The sequence below is a fragment of the Eptesicus fuscus genome, chromosome 9 (genome assembly GCF_027574615.1).
Source record: "Eptesicus fuscus isolate TK198812 chromosome 9, DD_ASM_mEF_20220401, whole genome shotgun sequence".
Classification (NCBI taxonomy): domain Eukaryota; kingdom Metazoa; phylum Chordata; class Mammalia; order Chiroptera; family Vespertilionidae; genus Eptesicus; species Eptesicus fuscus.
Genome location: NC_072481.1, coordinates 10,701,258 through 10,723,106, shown reverse-complemented (window position 1 = coordinate 10,723,106; position 21,849 = coordinate 10,701,258). Strand labels below are relative to the sequence as shown.

The window sequence follows — 21,849 nt, the reverse complement described above, 5'->3', positions numbered from 1 at the left end:
TGATACCAATTTGGTGGGTTGTCTTATGTGGGGGGAAATGTGATGCATTTTAGAGTCAAACAAAATAAATATCTCACACTCACTTCTTATTTCCAATGTGATCTTGGGCAATTGACTTAACCTCTTATTTTTTTTCCAAACTTGAACTGGAAACAATGACATCCATCTCACAAGGCTATTATGAAATAATATGGGAAAAATGCATAGAAAATACCTGTCACATTATGAGACATTTATTGAATGTTAGGTCACATCAGAAAGAAGAGATTCGTGAATATTTTTGTACCTCAGCTCATTTTAAAGACTCTTCTAGTTGAAGTTAAATTATAGATTTTTTAAAATTTTATTTTATTATTTAAAGTATTACAAATAGTAGTACATATGTCTATTTTTTTCCCCCATTGACCTTCCCCCGGCCTCCCCTACCCCTCGCCCGGCACATGCCCTCACCCCCCCCCCCCAATGTCTTGTGTCCATTGGTTATGCTTATATGCATACAACAAAACTCCTAGGATAACTTTTTAAAAATAAATATATTTTTTAATTGATTTCAGAGAGGAAGGGAGAGAAAGAGATAGAAGCATCAATGATGAGAGAGAATCTCTCATCTTGCCCCCTACTGGGGATTGAGCCCACAACTCGGGCATGTGCCCTTGATGGGAATCAAACCCGGGACCCTTCAGTTTGCAGGCCGAAGCTCTATCCACTGAGCCAAACTGGCTAGGGCCTCCGAATAATTTTTTAAAATTGCATTCAGATGACAATGAAAACAATTTTTGCTAAAATACAATTATAAAGTATTTGAAAACTTTTGGGATATAATAACATATGCTTCTTTATTAATCCATTAAGAAAGATTTAGTGGTGAGCCTGATATGACCTTAATCGCCAAGTTGTGGTAGCTTAAACTATATTTTGAGATATCTACAGTAACTCAAGTGTGATGTGAAAATATCTGTGATTTTTATGAGTGGCAAAATCCAGGGACTTTTCCCTGTTGGCTGCATTCATGACCAAAGGAAATGCTAAGTATCATTTACAGATTGGTGAAAAGTGGAGATACAAACTCTTGTCCATCCCAAAGTCACGAACCCTTCAGAATTCTATCTCCGCTCCCTCGGGGATGTCTATGAACGCCTGCTTTAAGGCAAAGGGGTTTTGACTCTTCAGGTTAAGTAAACAAGAAAAGCACCCAGAGATGAGAGAACAAAGGGTAGCGAGCAGTGCCCACGCCGGGCTGGGATAAACAGAAGGGTTCCCGGCAGGGCAGTTTCAGGCTGTGCGGTATAGGTGAGCCTATTTTGGCAGGAAGCAAGAAGCTAGAGGGGAGGGAAGGAAACATGTGGAGGGTTTGCTCTTACGAGTGAATCCAAAACAGCAAACATCACAGCCTCGACCTCACCCTAGAGCAAGCCTTTGTGTCACCTTTGTGTCTCTTTTGTTGCTGAGAACACCAAGCCATTGTCCCTGTAAAACAGGGTACCTGCCCTCAAGCTTATACACAATGAGACAAAACAAACACAAAATTTAATAACAAGACAAATATTAAATTTCAATTAAAAAAATGTGTCCAGAAGAATCTGGAACATGCCACATATCTTGCTAAGTGCACGCAGCGCAACCCACAGGCATTCAAAGGTGGGAGTCACCTCCTCTCCGAGGTTTGTGGTGAGGATCACATGGGGAAATGGACAAGAGGCCAGTGGAGTGGGAAGGACAGAGTATTCCCTTTGGTACTGCTTGCTGCCGCTTCTCTAGTCTCTGACCTCGGTAAAATGGGGGCAATAACTAAGTATGGCTCCTGACATATACTAAACACTCAATAATGAGAGCTATTATTACCATTAAAAAATGATAGATGTTTGCAAATTGATTCTAGCGAACACCAGATTGGAGAGCTTGGTCTTTAGGGTGGTAGATCTGAAAACAGATTTGAATGAATGAAAGAATGAATGAACGCGTCCTCGGGTTGGCTCCGCCCTCCAGATGGGTTCCTCCGCCACGTTGCCCCCTAAGTGGCTCAATGAAATGGACCTCCTGCTCTGGGGTCAGCTACATGTCAGCGTGTGAGTGTGCGGTGGTGTGGAGGTGGTCAATCCGGGCGGAGCGACCGCAGCCCAGGCTGAGCAAGAGGGTGTCATATTCCCGAATGGTCTTCACTGGGACGACCTTCCCCCCTCCTCCGCATCCCCTTAATCGGCGTGGCCCTCTATGGGGACTAGAGGGCTCTGCAGTGCCCAGGAGGAACCTGGGGGCAAGGGGTGGAGGAGCCTGCCTGGGTCCGCCGCGTGGGGAACGTGCAGGCACGAGAGGCCTTATCCTGGGAAGGTCGATCTAGGCTGCCCAGGCTGAAGTGGAGGTGGGGTGCAGATGCACCTTCGGATGCTATGGTTCCCCAGCCCTTCCAGGCCGAGGTTTTCCGTACCCCGTGAGAATCTGGGTCCTGGGAATTGGGGTGGGAGAGAAGCGGAGTCTCCTTGGCAGAGGACGTGGGGGAAGAGGGCTACCTAAAGCGGGAAACGAGCACTGCCGAAGCTGCTTGTCCCTTTAAGAGGCCGGGCTAGCTCTGCGGCGGCTCCAGCTAACCGCAAGCCTGATGCAGCTCGGCGGTCCGTGTCTCCTCGCAAAGAATTCGAGCCGCGCGTGGCAGCAGGACCCGGCAGGAGAGGCGTGGTCCAGGGGACCTGGGCGGAGCCAGAGCTGCAGACAGCCGGTCATTGGCGCTGAGGTAGGGGCGGAGCCCGGGGGTGGGCGGGGCCGAGCTGGTGGGCGTGGTCCAGCGTTGCGGGTCTCGAGGCCCCGCCTCGGACAGGAGAAGCGCCGCAGGAGGCGGGTGGGCGGGGCAATGGAGGGGCGGGGCCTGTGTCTGCAGTGGGCGGGGCCCGCCGCAGAGAGAGGGGCAGTGCCGGCTGAGAGTCCTCTGCGCGCTGCCGCCGCGGCGACTCCACTTCGTCTGTGACAGCTCCCGCGCCGGTATCCGCAACCCTCGCTACATCGCGCAGCCGCCGCGGCCTCCGTCGCAGCCTGAGTCCTGTTCCTTGCCTCCGCGCCCACATCCGGGGGCGGCCCGGCTCTCTGTCGCTGCGGAGGCCGCATCTGGAGCTCATCTGGAACTGCCCGCCCGGCCGGCCGCGCTGGAGCCCGCGCCCAATCTGGCCCGGCCGCGCCGGGAGCCTTGCCCGGAGCTGGAGCCTCCTCTGGACCCGCGGGCCCGGGGCCCTGAGCTGCGCAGCCGGCGCATGGTGAACTCGTTGCTGTTCGGGGAGATGGCTTTGGCCTTCGGCTGTCCGCCGGGCGGCGGCGGCGGGAGCTGCCCTGGCGGGGGCGGCGGCGGGGCCGGGCCAGGGCCATCGCCGGTGACGGCGGCGCTGCGGGATGACCTGGGCTCTAACATCCACCTCTTGAAGGGGCTCAACGTGCGCTTCCGCTGCTTCCTGGCCAAGGTGCACGAGCTGGAGAGGCGCAACCGGCTGCTGGAAAAGCAGCTGGAGCAGCAGCAGAGCGAACGCGAGCGGCGGCTGCGCTACAAGACATTCACCCGCGAGCAGGCCGTGCAGACCGGGCCGGATCTGCTACGGCCACCCGCGCCCGGCAGCGGGCACAGCAGCGGCAGCGGCGTGGCGGCCGGCACCAACGCCAACGCCATGGCCCTGGGCGGTTTGCCCCCCGGCGGCGGCTCTCACCCGCAGCTCTATGGCCGCTTGCCTGGGACCATCTGGAGCTACACGCAGGTGCGGCGCACGGGCGGCGGCGGCGTGGAGACGGTGCAGGGCCCCGGCGTGTCGTGGGTGCACCCCGACGGCGTGGGTGTGCAGATCGACACCATCACGCCCGAGATCCGTGCGCTCTACAACGTGCTGGCCAAGGTGAAGCGCGAGCGCGATGAGTACAAGCGGAGGTGAGTGCGGCCTCGCCGCTCCCCTGCGGCCGCGGAATGTGTGCGTTCGGGAGGGGCCGGGGCAGCCAGCTGGTCCTAGCAGGTGGGCTGCAAACTGTTTGCCGAGGCCCCTACGTGCGCTTGGAAAACTCAGTTATCTAGTCCCAGGAATGGGGGACGGCGCTGACCACAGCGGGGGGCACCTCGGAACCTTTGTTGGACCAGGCACATGGTTCCTTAGGTGACAAAATAGCCATCGGTGTTTTAAGTAATCTCATTTAATTCTCATAGCAACACGGAGTGTAGAGCATTCTTATCACCATTTTATATAGATGAGGAAACTCAGGCACGGAGATGCAAGTGAAGCTAAGGGGACTTGTCTAATAAGTGGTGACCCCAGGATTTGAACTAGTGATTTTAAGTACTCCTGTCCAGTCTGTCTCCCAGCCTAGGTACTTTCCCTAGAATATGGAGAGGGTGAAAAGAAAAAACTCTGAAGTAACCCACTGACCTTTTGTTCCTTGAATTAAATGAGATCGTATATTTGAAAATGGTTGCACCTCTGTCTACCCACTGGGGCTAGGGTCTGCCTTCTTGCTCCAGCTCTGTGGGATCCAGCTGGCTGGGCTGGGTAACCAGACCTACATCAGATGGGCCACAAGCTTTTAAAAGCACCTCCCTTCACTCCTCTCCCCTGCCATCCTATTGTCATGGTTTACTGGGCCTCAACAAACTCAGCCCTGAAGGCCCACAGAAGGAGGTAACCTTGGACTGGAAGACTGGACATTGAATGGCCCAAGACCACCATCTCTGAGTAGGGTGCCAGGCAGACTACCTACAGGACTGGCCAGCGCGTTTCTACCCAGCCCAGATCGCCCAGGTGGGAAACTAACATTGTTTCCTGCCTACTGCCTGGCTGATAGAACTGTGGGCTCCACTTTCAGAGGAGGGGAGAGGGGTCTGTCTGTAGCATCTCAGGCCTGGGTGGGGGTGTCCCAGCCTGGGCAAGTCTGAATTGAGAACTTGGCTCTAAACTTCTGGATTTGGAGGATGTGCTGAGAGGATGTTTCCTTCCACTCCTTGAGTCCTTGAGTCACATGAGCACAGAGGTCTGCCCAGGGAGCTGGGCATGGGTCTCCCTCCTTTTCCTCTACTGGGAAATATCAGCTCCATCACCTGAGATTATTGAACCACTTGGAAGCCTGCTTGCTCATCAGAGAAATGGAACCATGAACTTCACTCACAGCTGCGTGAGTCGGGGGGTAGGGTGGTGATGCTTTTTGGAAGGTAAAAAAATAATCAAGTTGATGTCATTAAAGATGGTAGTCTCTCTGTCCAGCTCGCAGGACACAGGGGCCTGGAGTCTCAGGGCTCTCTCATGCGGGGCCTGGCTTTCTGGGGGTAAGTCTTAACCCACTGTACACTAGCTACTCTGCTGGGCTGGTTGTCTCTCGTGAGAGCTTGAGAATGGCCTGGTGCCTCGCTGTGGGGAGGCCATGGCCACCTCTCGACTCCTTGTGGGCAGCTTCGTGGGGGTGGGTGGGGTAGGCAAACAGGCACTTGGTCTTGATGGTGAAATGGGGAGGGATGGGCCCTTCCGTCTGCCACTGTTGAGTGTGTTGTCATGCCCCAGGCTTGTGTTGTGTGTTTTTTTTTTATCGTGTGTGTGCTTCTTAGAGTTGGCTACTAAGGAGATGAGAAAACCATGCCCAGTGTTAAAGGGAGGTAGGTTGGCATTGAGCAATGCTCTGTGTAAGTTGTACTCGGGGTGTGGGGTGTGATGTCAGCCTGTGGCGCTGGCCTGGAATGAGATGGGTGCTGCGGAGACAGGTGGAGTGAGGTGTCTCTCCTCCCGCCCTCTGGGATGTGTGTGCACCTTCTCTTCCTTCTTCTTCTTCTTCCTCTTCATTTTTTTTTTTCCTTTTCTGAAGTTGATTCAGGGCTCAAGTTGGATTTTTCCAAAGCAAGTGTACTTTTTTACTTGGGCCTCAGTTTCCCTAACTGTAAGCCCCAGGCTTCCTCAGAGATGCCTTAGGGATTCCTTGAATATTAAATAAAAATTAATATCTAAAGTATATTAAGATGTTGAAATGGTCGTAACAATGTGCTCACTCCCTTTTAAGTTCTGAATGTTAACTGATTGAAGCTCACTTCCGCACTAACTTGTTAGTAGTCCGACTCAAGTGAAAGTCTCCCTTCTGCCATCTCTGTCTGGAGAGTATTTTGAGATTACAAAGCAAACTGCTAAAAACTATTGCCATTTGTAGCCACTAATCTGTGTGTCAGGATTTTCTTGACACTCTGCAGCCAAAACTGGAGATAAAATTAGACGGAATGTGGAACTGTCATCCATGATCCCAATTCTAAATATTAACCGATCAAAACAGCCCCAGCAACCTCCTCGGAGATTGAATTCAGAATCGGGAGCTGTTATGTATTGGAACCTGCACTACAAATGGACACAAGTAACACTCTGCTTTTACTTGTTTCTATACTCAGGTCGCTCAGAAGAATTTTCTTTTGCGAGAATGTGATCAACTTTTCAAAAACCACTGGGTTAGATGATCTCAGAGGGTCTCCCCAGCCTTGGCAATATGTAAATCTGAGTTTGCGCTCCCAGCCCACTCCTGGTTTCCTGTCTGTAAGAGAAGTCAGAGTCTGAGGTGTGAGACCCAGGTGTCTGCCGGGGCTGCTGGCCACCGGAGGCTTCGGGGCCTTCCAGGGTGTCTAGCATGGAGCCCCACGCTGCGAGCAGGGGAAGGAGCCTGTGCCAGGAGAGGTTCCAGGGCTCCTCTGACCCAGCTGGAGGGACTCACAGCTCGGGGACCCCACTTGCCTCCCCAAAGGGCACCTTGGATGAGGAGCTCAGTGTTCTCCAATGTGGAAACGTTTCGGGGTCCACCTCCATGACTTGTGGCCAGGTCCAGGCACCACCACCTGCATTATTTTTTATGTAAGAGATTTTTAACAGCTCTATTGAGGTGTAATGTTCAGGTCATAAAATGCTCCCATATTGAGCATAAAATTCAATGATTTTTAGTAAATCCACAGAGTTGTGCAACCATCACCACAATCCAGTTTTAGAACACTTGCATCACCCCAATTAGATCCTTCTTGCCCATTCGCCGTTAATCTCCAGCCCCAGCCCAGGCTACCACCGACCTGCTTTCTGTTTCTCTAGATTTGCCTTTTCTGGACATTTCATGTGAATGGAATCATGCAAGGTGCAGTCCTTTGTGCCTGGTTTCTTTCACTTAGGTCATGTTTTTGAGGTCCGTCCATGTTGTAGCAGGTATCAGTAGTACGTTCCTTTATGTTGCTGAATAATATTCCCCTGTGTGGATAGATCACATTGGGATTATCCATTCACCTGTGTAGTCAATAACATGTAAATGGAGAAAGCCAACTGTTTACCACCTCACATCCATCGGCACATGTGCCATCAGGAAACACCCACCTGAACCAGAGCCCCTGGCCTCGGGTCCCCTGGCCCCGGCCCCGCTCACGATTGCCTTGGCTTTGCCTCGGCCCAGTCAGCTCTGAGCTCCTCACTGGGCGGGTGGGTGGGGAATGTGGTTGCAGAAACTGTAGTACCGGCAGACAAGGTTGTCAAGCGTTGATGTGGAAACCAAAACAAACAGCTCTGCTCTGTCACCACCCAGTGCCACCAAAATATCCTGTTCTGAGTTTGCAAGCCGGGGGCTTTTCCCTGGGAGATTCCTCCGGAATCCCTCGGCACTTTAAACGGTGGGGAGTTCTCTGGATTGCCTTCCAAGAGGCCCAGACTCCGGGTCTGGCTCTGCCACCAGGCGCTGTGTGACGGGCTAGTTGCTGCTCCCTCTGAGCCTTAGGTCCTGCACCTTTACACAAGGGGGTTCATCTAGGGGACCCCTCCCAGCTCTCTCTACACTTCGGGTCTGTGACTTGAAGGGGCCTGGGTGGGGGCTGCTCTTTCTGCCTCCCAGGATGATAGACGGGGCCTCCCCCGCTCCTGACCGGGCCCAGGGTGGTGTGGAAACCTGTGGTTTTGTTCCCTCCCCCTGCAGGTTGCCAAGTGTCTGTCTGTGCCCCTGACTCAGTCAGCACGAAAGGCTTGGTTTGTTATTCCCTGGTACCTGGGTGGATTGGAACTTCATGTGAGAGCCAGCGGGGACCACCGCCATTTAGTCTGGTGGTTTTCAAGGAGGCCCTTTGGAGCCTGGGGTCCAGAGCAGGGTGCCTCGAGGTGATTCTGGGACAGTGGGAGGCTGAGCATCTGGGGTTCAGCCATGGGAGCCACAGCAGCTCCATTTCCATGACTCTCAGATCAGTATGCCGAGGAAGATTCAATTGGAAAACAGGGTTTTGCTGTTAAGGAAATAAAAAAAGAAAGAAAGAAAGGAATCACCGATTCAGCTGAGACGGGGAAACTGAGGCACAGGGGGGCTGACCCACCGCTCCGAGGTGATGCCATCATCCGCCTGAGGTCGGGGCTTGGCAGAGTTTTTGTCTCCTTTTTGCGTGTCTGCCTTTAAGCATTTTTTAAAAAGCCACTTTCAGGGATGGGAGGGACTTTTGTCACAGCTATTTCTGATTGTGAGCCGGAAGGGGCTGGGCTGTGGGCCTGAATGGAGGGCTCCCAAAAGGGGTGGTGGGTGAGCCAGCTGGAGCGTCACCTGCCTGTCCCCACCACACCCTGGGAGACCCTCGAGCAGGTGGCGTTGGCCCCTGACTGTCCCAAAGCCAGAAGACGGCCCCGAAGGCCGGTCAGAGGGCTTTGTTTGCTGTCCTTCCCAGGGGCACGCTGAGCATTTCTGAAGCTGCCCCTGATAGGGATTCTGTGCTTCTGGTTTTCCTGGGGGGCAGCCTGGGACGGTGGGAACAGTGTCTGAGCCTGGGCTTGACACTGTGTGACTCTGGGCAATTGCTCGGCTTCTCTGAGCTGCCGGGGCCCCGCTTTCTGTAAAAGGGGGAGAATAATTGCTCTCTCAGAGATTGGGAAGGAATAGTGGGCTCACCTGTTAAGACACCTGGTCCTTGGGGGGCCCCCTGTGTCCCCTGCACCAGCCCACCCCCTCCCCTGCGCAGTGCCTGCCCTCTTCATTTATAGGGGTTTCTCAGTATCGTGCTGGACTGCCCGGCACATCCATTTCAGGACATGTTGCCTCTCTGTCCCATGGAAGGCGCCGCGTTGGTGTTGGGGGGGAGGGGGGAAGGGCTCCTTCTTTGTCCAGCATCTAAGAAGAGTGTTCTTCCTACTCTTAGCGGTTGATTTGTGCCTCCGGAAATCTACGCCTCCCGCCCCCCCCTCCCTGTTTCCCAACCTCCTTTAAAAGAAGCACACAGCCCCCCCTCTAACTAGCTCCTCAGTATTCCAAAGTCTTCTGGCCGAGTTGGCATTCTCTCTGGGGACAAATTTGGGAGGGATTTTCAGAGCCTCACTAGAGGGAAGGGAATGAGGTCCCAGAAAAGAAAAGGAAGCAGAAGCTGCGAGACAGCTGAAGCTGACGATTCCTCCTCCCAGGAATGCAAGGCGGGGCCTTGGTCACCGGATGCGAGGTCCCCCAGCGCGCTCTCTCTCTCTCTCTCTCTCTCTCTCTCCTCTCTCTCTCTCTCTCTCTCTCTCTCTCTCTCTCTCTCTCTCTCTCTCTCTCTCTCCCTCTCTCTCTCCCTCTCTCCAGGCCTGTGGCCTGCATCCCCACACGTGTCAGTGTTTGAAGGACACAGAGGGTAGACGCAGAATTTGAACACGCCCTCTGCTGCAAGGCGACGGGTTGGCTGCCAGAGGAATTGATTGACACCACGCCACGTGTCCGTGATGCCGGAGGCTGTGGGCTTTGCATTTGGAGTCCTGGCTTTTGATCCCATTGCCGAGATGTAGCCCAGCTGGTGTTGTGTTTATTCCCATGTCATGATGGCGGAAGGCCTGGGACAGGAAGGAGGCAGCCAAAATGTCCGCTGTGTTGGGATTAGGATGTGTTGCTCTTCCCCGACTTTCTTCTATCGGGCATTTCTGCGCACCCACTGCCTCCCCCATCACAGCACTCTGCACCCTGAATCGCAATTGCCTGGGATGTGTCTGCAAGCTCTGAGGGGCCGGGCCGGCTCTGGGTCTGTCTTCACCTTGTGGTCGCAGAGCCCAGCCAGGGCCTGGCCAGAGTCCCCCTGAGCGAGCACCTGTGCGGCGAGGGAGGCTTTGGGCCTGGCTGCTGGGTGCTGGTGGCCCCAGTGGGGCTGGGGGACGGAAGGCACAGATGCATGGATGACCAGCACGGACTCTACATTCAGGGACTTGCAGCTGGTGGAGGGAAGGGTTTGGACCTGGAGTCAGGAGACCCACGCTCCTGTCCCAACACATCGCTTCAACAAGTTTGAATGAGCATCCGTTGCCTGGTGCCCGATGCGGGGTATTGAGCGCAGGAGTTAAAAGCTGAGCTTGCTTGGGCGAGTGACTTTGCCTCTCTGAGCCTTGTTTCCTTCTCTGGAAAAGAGGATGCTGAGCTCTGTGTCCCAAGGCTGAGGGAGAAGTAAGTGGGTTCATAGAGCTACAGCCCTTTGTAAATGGTGAAGGTCAAGAGAGTTCCATGGCAAGGTTCACAGGTGAAGGGTGGGTGCCCTAAGGGGTGAGTGGTGCGGGCTTTGTGAGCTGGGCAGAAGCTGGGAGCAGGGTGGTCCATGCCCTTCCTGGCAGCATGAGGGTTTGCAGCCTCTGGGGGTTGTGTAGCCTCTGTGCATTGCTGGCTGTGAGATACTTAGAAAGTTCCGGGCCAGGTGGGAGGCTGGTGAAGATTTCTGACGGCGCTGCTTGCCTGCTAGGGCAGTGCCCTCCCACCCTTACTGGGCATGGGTGCTTGGTTTCCTGGGCAGGATGTGGTTTCTTACTCTAGTTCCTGGTACAAGAGAGGGTACTTGTCACCCATTGGTAAACCTGATAAATGACCCAGGTTCCCTCGAGGGGCTGTGGCCTGGCTGAGCCCCCTGGGTGGTGGCCTGGGGCAGCTAGAGCCCTGTGGAGTCCAGGCCGTGTCCTGTTGTCCACCTGGGAATGGAGAAGGTGGGAAGGTAGGCTTAGCCAGTCTCCTGTGGAGGCTCTTCTCCCTGTAACTTTGTTCTGTACGTGCTGTTTAATCTCTTGCATCTCAGTTTGTCGCTCTGTAAAATGGGGATAAGGTTTCTTATGAATTCCGCTTCCTGGGGTGGATGAAAAAAATTAATTGAAATGATCGAGTATGAAAGCATTTGGGAAAAAAAGGTTTAAAAACAAATCATCATAACTTAATAGCCACCATCAATTGAGCACCTACTATGCGCTAAGCTCTGCGATGGCTTCTTTAAATAAGTGAGATTTAATGATCACAGCAACCCCCAGAGGTGGGAATGGTGCCCATTTCATAGATGATAGGTTTGGAGAGGTGAAGAAATCTGGCCCAGATCCTGCATCGAGTTCAGTCTGGGTCTCCAGACCCCACGTTCAGTGCTCTCTGGAGGAGACACAGACTAGTCTTGTGACATGCCAACTGAGGCAGGACTCCCCGGTGCCTGTCACAATATTGCCGTGGCTGGAGGCTGGCGGAACAGGAGGTGGCTGCTACGCTGGGAAGACTTCCTGCTGTCACTTTACAATAACTCTTTCTTGAGAAGCCAAAGAGTCACAGGCAGTGGGACGCAGATGAGCCTCCGGGGCCACCATCCTGGGCCGTCCAGACCCCCTCTCCGGGTAGGGGAATTCCTGGTCTCAGCCAAAGAGGTTAGCACACCTGGGCTGGCAGGCCTGGCAGGGGAAGGGATGGGGAGCAGGGAACACGGACGGATTATTACCTGTCTGGCACTTGCCATGTGATCTGATTTAAACCGGTGGCAATTCTATGGGATAGAAACCAAGGCTCAGAGCAAAAGTAACTTGCCCCACGCCACGTAGCAAAGCCAGGCCTGGATGTGGGTCCCACATTCTGAGTCCGTGCTCCCTTGATCATGCCTAGCACCTAAGTGCTCCCAGGACTACACGCTAACTACTAGCAGGCGGGAGGGAGTCTCGGGCATTCTGGTGGCAGGAGAGAAGCTGGCTTCCGCCTGGGCTCAGGTCTCCCTAACTTTTGCTTTCGGTTGGTGCCGTGAACTCTGCCAGGGTAGAGGGAACTTGTTACAGTCATTCCTTGACTCTTGATGGGGAAGATGAGACTTCGGGGTGTGGCTATCTGAGAGGCCGAGGTTCCGTTGTCTTGACAGTGGTTGGCACCCACCACACCAGACACTGCCCCTTCCCTCAGCAGCTCAGAGTCTGGGGACACAGGCAAATGTGATAATGCCATGTGACAAGTACCTGCTCAAATAGTGCCTGTGCAGACTAGGAACACAATAAATATTTATTAATTAACTTATTAAATGATTATTTATACAGCCTTGATTCTTTGCCAGGCTCCACTTAAAGCAGTTTACATTTAATTCATGTAACCTCATATTAACCTTATGAGTTGGGCTCTATCATTAGACCATTTCAGAGATGCTGAAACTGAGTCACAGAGACAAGAAGGGAATTGGGCCAAGACACAGCTTGTAGGCAGCAAGCCAAGATTTGAACCCAGGAAATCAGGTTCCAGATCCCACTCAGGAAGAGGCCTGAGTGTGTTCATACTCTGAGCCTCGGTTTTCACATCTGTGAAATGGGAGTAATAAAACTGACCGCACGGGGCTGTTTGGAAGATGAAATGAAGTGATACCTGTGGGAGCACTTTGTAAACTGTTGGTTGCTGTGCCTGGGGGACTAAATGATTGGAAGCCCGGGGCCCTCCCCACCCTGCTGTTTCTTTTCCAACTCCCCGTGCACCCAACTTCCTGTCCCATCCTCCCCTTGCATTTACATTCACCCTTTCCCTGGATCCCGGGACAAGCTGTGATGGGGTGTGGGACAGAAACCTGCCAACCTAGACAGCTTGGGGCAGAGCACCGGTGTGGAACTGGGAAGCTGGGAAGAGCGGAAGCTGAGGAGCATGTTTCTGCTGCTTATCAGCCCTGTGACCTTGAGACAGTCAGTTGCTTCTCTGCGCCAGGTGTTCTTATCTGCCAAATGGGTGAGATATGGACGGCATGAGAAGGCGAACGGGGTGAGGAGGCTCAGACCCTGGCAGCTGCCGTGGCGATTGTTAAGTGAGGCTGGGTGTTCCGGGGAGCGAGGCGCAGGCGGGGATTGAATGGCATTAGGACCCTGGCCTGGGCGGGAGCCCCTCCACGTGGCTGCGCGGGGCGGGGGCTGTCTCCACGCCATCTCTCGGATGCTTGCTCAGCGCTCCCCGGGCTGCGTGCTCTGACTTGGGATGTGCGGGTCCACACAGCCGACTGCTCATCGGCTGTTCCATGGAGAGACGCCCCCCAGGGGAGACACTGCCTTCCGCCCCTTCGTTGGCCGTTTTCATGACTTGGGTTATTTAAGACGGTCCTCGGCGCCGCCCTGGGGGAGGGGCAGGCCAGCTGGTCTCAGCGGACCTTGTGAGTCCCCGGCAGGCGGGCTCCTCTCGGGGCAGGATCGGCCTATCTTCCCAGGGCCTCCTTTTGCCCTGGCCTGCTGTGGTCAGGGGCACAAGGCCATCTGGGGGTGCAGTGGGGACACCGGGACTGGAGTAGCTCTGGGGAGAGCTTGTTGCAGAGTCAGACCACAGGACCTGAGAGGCTTTGGGCTCCGGGTGGGAGCCTGGTGGGACACTGCGGTGCCCGAAACCCGGGGATTCTGGGAGGCACCTGAACCCGACGAGGGTCAGTTAAGGAGGGCTCCCTGGAGGAGACACCGCCCGCGCTGTGTTCTGAAGGTCCAGTAAGCGTTCAGGAGAAAGGGGAGGTGCTCCAGGGGGCGAGGACGGCGTGTGCAGACGCCTGGAGGTGAGATGCCGGGCCGGTGCCTCGTCCAGAGCCCCTTCCTCGTGCCCAGGCCTGAGTCAGGACATGGCCTGCCTGCTCCTCCTTCCCCCCCTCCTTGTTCTCCCGCCCTCCTCGTGGCCTTCTCGGCCCTCTTTGTTCTGTTTGCTGTCTCACATCCTCTCTTTCTCTCTCTCTCTCTTGTTTTGGGCTCTGCTCCCTATGGCTGGCTCTCACCCCTGCCCTGTCCTTCATCTGAGGCAGGGGAGGGCTGTGAGGGGGCCCTGTCGGGGGCTCTTTGTCGGCCGCTCAGGCTTTGTGAGCCCGTGTGCGTGCGTGCACATGAGCATGTGTCTGGGGGCCTCCGCCTGCACCCTGTGGTCCCGAGGTCAGGACCCTGCCTCTGGCCACCCCAGATCCTTTGTACTACCCCTTGTACGTCAGGGGGGAGGGCAGGGGGGCTGCCTGGTGAGAGCATAGCTGCCGGGTCTGGGAGGTCAGTGCTGCTCAGGGGACCTCAGCCCCCAGCCCCACCGAGGTCTGGGCCCAGGATTCGACATGGGTTGGGGAGTAGGGCAGAAAGCTAGGCTGCCACCTTAGCTCCCCCTGGCCTGACCACCCTGCCTGTCTCTTCTCCCTCACACCTCTGATTTCCTCTTACACCCCCCTCCCCCCTTCAGAGGGTCCGAGGCGCTCTCAAAGTCCTTTAACCCATCCATTGCTTCCAGGCAATGTCATGACCTGTCATCCCAGACGACTAAATGTGCCCTTTGTCTTTTTAAAAAGACCTGAGTGTTTATGCTTTAGTATTTTATATTTCCCACCCCCACCCCCACTCACGTGCCCATGACCGTTTTAGGGATGAGGCCCAGAGGAGAGCAGCTACCTTGAGGCCACACAGCCGAGTAGGGGCGGGAGCCCAGGCCCCCTGAGCAGGGTTTCTTACAAACCCTTGAGCTAAGGGATCCCAGTCCTTTAAAGAGAGTTTTTAAAACTCCCAGAGGCCAGATCGCTTGGAGTGAAGGCTTGCCCGTTGGCCGGGTGTAGGGGTCCTCCGCGTGTAGCTGGCCCTCTCCGTCTGCAGAAGAGAAGTAAAGTCGCCATGCGTTTGTCTCCTTCTAACAAGAGGCACCTCCCTGGCTTTGGCCCAGCTTTGGGGTCTTGGGGTGCTGACTGACTGATCTACTATCCCCAATGGCCGCGTCAGTGCTCTGTGCCTCGGTTTCCTCCTCTGTAAAATGGGATGGCAAGCCCCACGGGCTGTGGAGAAGCCTGGGCCAGTGAGGGCCATCCCCACCCCCTTTCCCCGGGTGAGCCCTGGAGTTGGACGGTCTGAGGACTTGGTCTGAGTGTGGAGTTGGGTGACCTGTGGAGCCTGACCCTCCCACTCCCACAAACACTGTGTTTCCCGGGCCCCCGTCAGGGGCTGGGGCCTGACAATGAGTACTTGTGGGTCTCTCGACAGTTTCGTGTGGAAAAGCTTAATGCACACAGCTTGCTTTTACACTTGCCTTCAAAGGAAATGCTAGGACTTGTCCACGTTGGGGAAACTGAGGCCCGAGCTCAGCCAGCTGCTGGCAGAGCCAGGATCACCCTGAGGCCAAGCTCACAGAGCCCCACTTCACAGGTTCTTCCTTTCTGTGCCTTCAGGCCGGATGCATCCATGGAGAACTAAAGGGACATTGCTTTGTTCGCTCTTCCTTGGTGCACACCGTTGGCCGAGATCTGGGCCTTCCCATGGGTGTGAGCTCTGACGCTGGAGTGAGGACGTCTGGGTTCCTAGCACCATCCTAAGCCTCAGTTCTCTCATCTGTAAAATGGGGGTGACAACCTTAGCTCCCAAGGCAGTCATGAGGATTCAGTGAAATAGTGGGCGCTTGTCCTCCTGCCCAGGCCGGGCCCTCCCCAGCCCCCGGGCCCGTGCTGTGGGAACTGCCTACTCCCTCCCCCTTCCGGCTGCAAGCCGGCCTTTTGTGTTCAGGCCACTTCCTTTCTCCAGCAGAGCCGGCTGCCTGGCCAGCGAGGAGGAGGTCACATCCCCTCTCCTCCCCAGCAGACTGTCAGCGCAGGGTCACTGGGAGGACAAGGCCTAGCCTGCAAGGCCGTGCCTATGACAGCGTGTGCCCTGGAGCCTGTGGCTTCCAGTGGCCTGTTGGAGAGTGGACTCTCCTTAAAGGCCCTGTCCCTGCCTCCTAGCCTCCTTGTGCCGATGTGGAAGCAGTCTAGGAAGCCGCGTCCCTGAACTGAGGTCTCACCATGGGGCGGGGGCAGCGCTGGGATTAGAACCTGGGTCTGGCAGACTCCTGTAGAGAGAGTACCTCCCGTCCCACGGACGGGCTCAGTCTCCCAGGCTGAGAAATGGGCCGTGTGCCCCTGGCCCTGGCCCTTGAGCTGAGAGACGCGAGTTGCAAGTTCAAGTCCTGCCTTGCCCCTCGGCAGGCGGAGGGGCGGCTCTTTTCCTTCTGGGACTCCGGGAAGATGGCTGTCCGTGCCCGTCCGGCCCACAGACCGCCTCTGGGAGGCCTTGTGGGTGAAGGGCTTGCTCCCAGATCTTGGCAGAGAGGTGACTTGGAAGGCCGTCTTGGCATTGTTTTTCCCAGGGTTGACGTCAGGGCGGCTGGTTTAGGGTTTCACCTGAGACAAAGGCTGCTTTGTAGCTTCTGCTCACCCCCCCAGGTGGGAACAAGGTGGACGGGATTGCGGGGCCCAAGCTCAGCAGCCCCGGGAGGCCTGGCTCTCCCTCTGCTCCTCCAAGAGGAGAGCCGGGACCTCATCACCCATAATCCTCATCTCACCTTTTCCCACGAGTTTCTCAGGGGCCCGGCGCAGGTCAGCCCTCATGGCTGCGTTCTCTGGACATCTCGGCCCTCCCGAAGGTTGGCTGTGCTCATGCCGCTGTCCCAGTGAGGACACGGCCTCGGCAGCTGAAATGACTTAATGGCTTAAAAGAGTCCCGCTGGGTTCCACCGCTGTTGAGTCTCCTTTCCACCCCCGCGTGGGGAGTGTACTTCAGGGAGCCGGGTGCTCTGGGGAAAGGCTTCGGGGACCCATCGCTTCAGTGTCTGTTCTCAGGATTCAGAGCTGGGCTACTCTGCTTGGAGTGTGTTGCGTGTGCAGCCGTGCGTCTGTCGGTATATGCATGTGTATGTACACGTTACATGAAGGAGACTGGACACTGAAGGGCAGCCATGAGAAAGGGATCCAGGGAGGCCTCTGGGCAGGTAAGGAATCATCCCAGGGGGTGCCTGGGACCTCCTGCTCTTCTCCTTCAGGAATTACCCCAGTTTATCATCCATCCATCCATCCATCCATCCATCCATCCTTTCATCTATCCATCCTTTCATCCATCCATCCATCCATTGTTTTTGGAACCCCTATGCTCAGGCCCCATGCTTGGGCCCTGGGGATGTGCTGCCTGGACCAGGAAGGCAGACTCTTACCTGTGGGGAGCTTGCCAAATGACTGTTCAGTCAGAGCTGGGAGAGTCCTTAGAGGTGGTTTCATTTCTCCCCCAACACACAGTTTTTTCAGAGAGGGGCAGTGACGTGCCCGAGGTTGCACAGCGAGTTGGTGGCAGAGCCAGGACTCACAGCCGGGACTCACCCCGTGTTCTCGCCCCTCTGTACCAACAGCTCCTCTCCCGGCTGGCGGCCCTCTCGCCCAGCCCTCCCTCCATGGCTGTGTTGACGTGTTCTTGGCTTTTCTGGATCCTCTGCAGCCTCTGTCCTGAGAGGCCTCCAGAGACGCTGGCGGGACCAGAATGCCAGTCCCAGCCTGGAGCCAAGCGTGGCCGCGCTCTGCCCCCCGGACAAGAGATGACATACTTGTCTGCTGGGAATGTCAGGTTGGCTGGACACCTGAGCGCAGAGACCCTGGGGCCCCGCTTCCCTGATCCCTGTGGACACCGGCTTGCTGTCCCCAGGGCGTCTCTGGAGGTCACGTGTTCCCTCCTCACCTTGAGGCGAGGACCACTGCAGAGCACCTTAGACACCGCACTGCCTTGGAAGGGCATTCCGAGCCTTTTGTCGCCTCTTCCTTCGGGAAATGCTTCCTGGTCTCCAGCCCTACCCCACGTGCAGCCTGCCCCCCTGAGGAGGAGCCTCCCACAGAGGAGGAGCCTGGGCGGATTTCCACTGCCTGGTGCTGACCCTTCCCAAGTCCTCAAGGCAGCACCCCTTCCCCCCCCCCCCCCGATCCCGAGGTTTACTCTCCTCCTGCCTGAATCCCTCCTGACTCACGCTCACTGGTCGGGGCATGCTCTGTGTAGAAAGGTCGGTCCCTGTAGGATCCCACAGGTTCCTAGGCGGGAGGCACATTCCATCTCGTGGAGTCATGGAACCCTCTGAGCCAGAGTGGCCCTGGAGCCCAGGGATCACCCCCGCCCCACCTTTCCTGATGGAGAAACTGAGGCCCAGAGAGGCTGTGCCGCACGCCGGCCTGGGCAGTGCTGTTTCTAGGGTTTGGCCTGGGAGTGGGTTTTCCAGCCGCACAAAGGTGGCTGCTGGCCCTCTGGCCCGGCGGTTCCGGCCCCACAGGGGTGTCTTGGAAGCAAAGCAGCTGGTTCCACCTGTCCCCGCCCAGAGTCAGTGCCCTCCCCTGCTCGCCTCTGGGCTGGCAGATTCCTGGCGGTGCAGGCCTGCCCTCAAAGCTGGCAGCGGCCTCCTCCACTCCCACCTGTCCCCTGGTTCCCTCTCATCCCATAGCCTCCCTGCCTCCCTTTGACCCTGGGAGGCCTTTCACTTGCGAGGTGAAGTGTATGGCAGAGGCTAAGCTGCCAAGCAGACACTGCCTCCCGCGGCTGGGGCAGGAAGGGGTTAAGCAGCTCTGCCTGCTGGGGCCGGACCTGCAGCTGGTGTCCTGGCCCTTCAGGCCAACCAGGCCATCTGGCTTGACAGATGCCACACGGTGTTCCATCTGTCCCAAGGCAAAGTCACCAGGAGGAGGCCTTTGTGGGCCCAGGGGGTGGGTGTGGACCGGCTGTCTCTCCCTAGCAGGCCAGGCCCATTGGGGAAGGGCCCACCCTGGGCAGCTGCCCTGAGTCCCCAGGGGCGGGGAGAGCTTCCGTGTGCGGAGGGGTCTAGGAGATGCAGGGACTGGCCCAGGGTCGGTGCAAGTGGAGTGGGGCTCGGACTGGACTCTGCTCGCTGCTCTGCCCCACGGCTCCAGCTCACAAGCCCATTCATCCAGTAAATTGGCACCAGTTGAGGGCCTACTATGTGCTGGTCCCTTGGCAGGGTTGGGGTTGGTGACCCTCTGCCCACCCTGGGCTGGCACTTGGCAGGGTCCGGACAGCTTGGGGTCTTGCTCAGGAAGGGGGGGCCTCTCTGGTGTCTGAAGGACCCCCTGGCCATCTGAGGGCCTGGGCTGGACCAGACTTGGGGGGCACTTCATTCAGGGGCCACAGTCAGGGCCAAGCAGGGCCCAGCCTGGCAGCCAGGGTGGGGCCTCTGCACTTCACTCATGCAGTTTGGAGGTCGTGCACTTTGGGGCCCATCCTGACCCCCAGGAAACTGGGGTACACGCTGCCTGACCTTCTCCCTCCCATTATGAGGCCTCCTGGCACGGAGAAAGGAGCCAGGCTTTGGGACAAGAGAGACCCGTGCTCTCATCCTGCATCCGCCTGCCATTCCACAAGGGGAGCAGAGGCAGGCGCGTCGGGTGGTTCTGAGCTTGGGCCCTGGAGCCGGACTGTCGAGCTCTGTGACCTTGCGCACCTTGCTTCACTTCCCTGGGGCTGTTTCCCCGTCTGTAAAATGGGCATAATACTAGTACCCACCTCATAAGGTTGCTGTGAGGATTGAATGAACTAATAGTGCCTATCAGTGTTAGCACTTCATGACGTTAACTATTGTGATTATGTCACCTGGGCAAGTTGCCTGACCTCTGTGAGCCTCAGTTTCCCCATCAGCAGAACGGGGGTGAGGAAAAGAGGGGCTCCATTACAGTACCCGGCCAGGGGCTGTACGGTCACAGAAAGTTCTCTGGGCATCTGGAGGGAACTGACTTGTCTCCACTCTGAGAGGGGAACCCCTGCCCCATGGTTGGGTGGGAGGAACACTCTGTGTGTGTGTGTGTGTGTGTGTGTGTGTGTGTGTGTGATGGAGGCGCCCCAGTGCCCTCCCCCAGGTTCATGTCAAGTTGAATGCCAGGGCCCGCATGGCGACAGGAGGCTGGTATTAAGTAATGAGCCTGTCCCCTCGAACTGTGTGTGGTCACTAATCCCTCTCTTGGAGCAGGCGATGGCCGTTTGTCCTGCTGCCTGCAGCCCTCGGGCCGTTGATGCCACTCGGGGTGCCGCACACACAGGCAGGGCCCGCCGAGACCCATCCTCCGTTGCACAAGCCCCATGTGTAATTGACTGTTTTCCTGGGTCCTTGTCACTCTTCCCTCCTTCCTCCCTGGCGGTTACTCAGGAGTGTCCTCCTTACCAGTGGCATGGCAGGAAGTACACGGGCTCTGGGCTCCTGTCCTCGCTCTGCTGCTGCCCGACGGTGTGACCTTGGGCAGGTCACTTTCCTCGCTGAGCTTCAGACGTCTCATTTACAAATGGCCTGGACTTCTGGGCGTCTCTTTCTGACATCCCGGGATCCCGTGTCCATGTGCTGTGATTTTTCCTCCCACACAGGGAGCCTGTCTGTGCTTGCCTGTCCTCATTTCACTCAGGCGGGGTCCTTCTCCCCCATGTCACAGATGAGGAGACCGAGGCCTGGAGAGCTAAGACTTGCTCAAGGCTGCAGAGCCTGGTTTAAACCCAGGATGAGGTGTGCCAAGTCCTGGCTGCAGATGATTAGAGAAACTTGGCATCGGAGGCATTGGCCCCAAGGCTGCCGGGTGAGCAGTGAGTGCGGATCTGACTTTGATAGGGAGATTGCATCGAGCTTCAGACCCACAGTGCCTTGCCTTTACCTGTGGGGCACAGTCACTTGGAATAAACAAGGGAGAGATTCAAACTGCAAATTAGTTTCCAAAATAGCCTTGGGAGTTGCTATTTTACTCCAAGCTGTAAACATATCCTGGGGTGGGGCCCCCAGCCTCCTGGACACAGATACAGAGCCTCTGGGCCTCCTGGCGCTTGGCCTGGGTGCTCAGACCCCCTGCCAGCTTCTGGAGTGGAGCAAGAGCAGCAGCGCTGGAGGCGCAGAGCCTGCTGACACTGGGAACGCAGTTGGGTGGAGTGTGTGTGGGGGCTTGGCCAGGCCAGGCAGAGAGGGAAAGTGCCAGGATGGAGGGCTGTGAGCACCATCCTTCCTATCACCTGCCCCCTGCGAGGGAGGCATCGGCAGGGCGGCGAGAGAGGAGGATCATGGAAGGAAAGTCGCAGAGCTGGCAGGGACTGTGGAGGTTGTCTGGGGAAACTGAGGCTCCTGGGGAGGGGCAGGCAGGGAGGTCATGTCCAAGGTCACACAGTGGAATCAATGTCCTACTGACTCCGGATTGGATCTCCTCAGAAGGCCCTGGAGGTGACACTCAATGGGCCCTTTGTCCAGCAAACATTTGTTTGGTGCCTGTGTACCAGGCTCCGTGCTGGGCTCTGGAGTTGCAGCTGGGGAGCTAGACATGGAGTTGCAAGAGCTGAGTTAAGTAGGGGAGAGCCAACAGGGGAACAGATAACCTCGGTAGCCAGTGACTGGGGCCTTTGGAGTGCAGAAGAGGGGCGTTTGACTTTGACCAAAGAGTCAGGGAAGGCTTCCTGGAGGAGGGGGCCTATAAGCTGTGTTTTGAAGTCGGCATGAGGAGGAAGAGAAGCGACAAAGGAGGCAAACAGAACAGAGCCTTCCAGGCAGAGTGCACAGCACATGCAAAGGCCCCGGAGGTGTGAGGCAGCCTTGCATGCCCAGGCCTTGAGCTGCTCTGGGGGATGCTGTTTTGTGTGGCCCCGTCCTAGCATATGGCCACGTGCTCCAGGGCTCATCACACACCAGCTGGGAACCTCTGCCCTTTCAGAAAAGAGGCTTGGCCGCTCCCCGCCCTTGCTCCTTGGGGACGTCAGAGTGCCACCCCAGCTAGGGTGTGGAAGGGAAGTCCTTACGGTGAGTCTTCCTGTACCTGAGCCTTTTGATGAATAGGGAAACTGAGGCACAGATCAGTGTTGTTGCAGGAGCTGAGGTGAGGACCAGGGACCCTGCTTTTCCTTGGCAGCTGCTGAG

General features: G+C 56.5%; 1 protein-coding gene across 1 annotated transcript in view; it reads left to right on the top strand.

The window, feature by feature from the left end:
• The first annotated feature begins 2,942 nt into the window (after window positions 1-2,942).
• Window positions 2,943-21,849, top strand: part of IFFO2 (intermediate filament family orphan 2) — a 41,535-nt gene continuing 22,628 nt past the window's right edge. Inside the window, exon 1 of the mRNA XM_008148155.3 lies at window positions 2,943-3,898. Within this exon, the coding sequence (XP_008146377.2) occupies window positions 3,240-3,898 (659 nt within the window). The 5' untranslated portion in view covers window positions 2,943-3,239. The remainder of the gene's footprint in view (window positions 3,899-21,849) is intronic.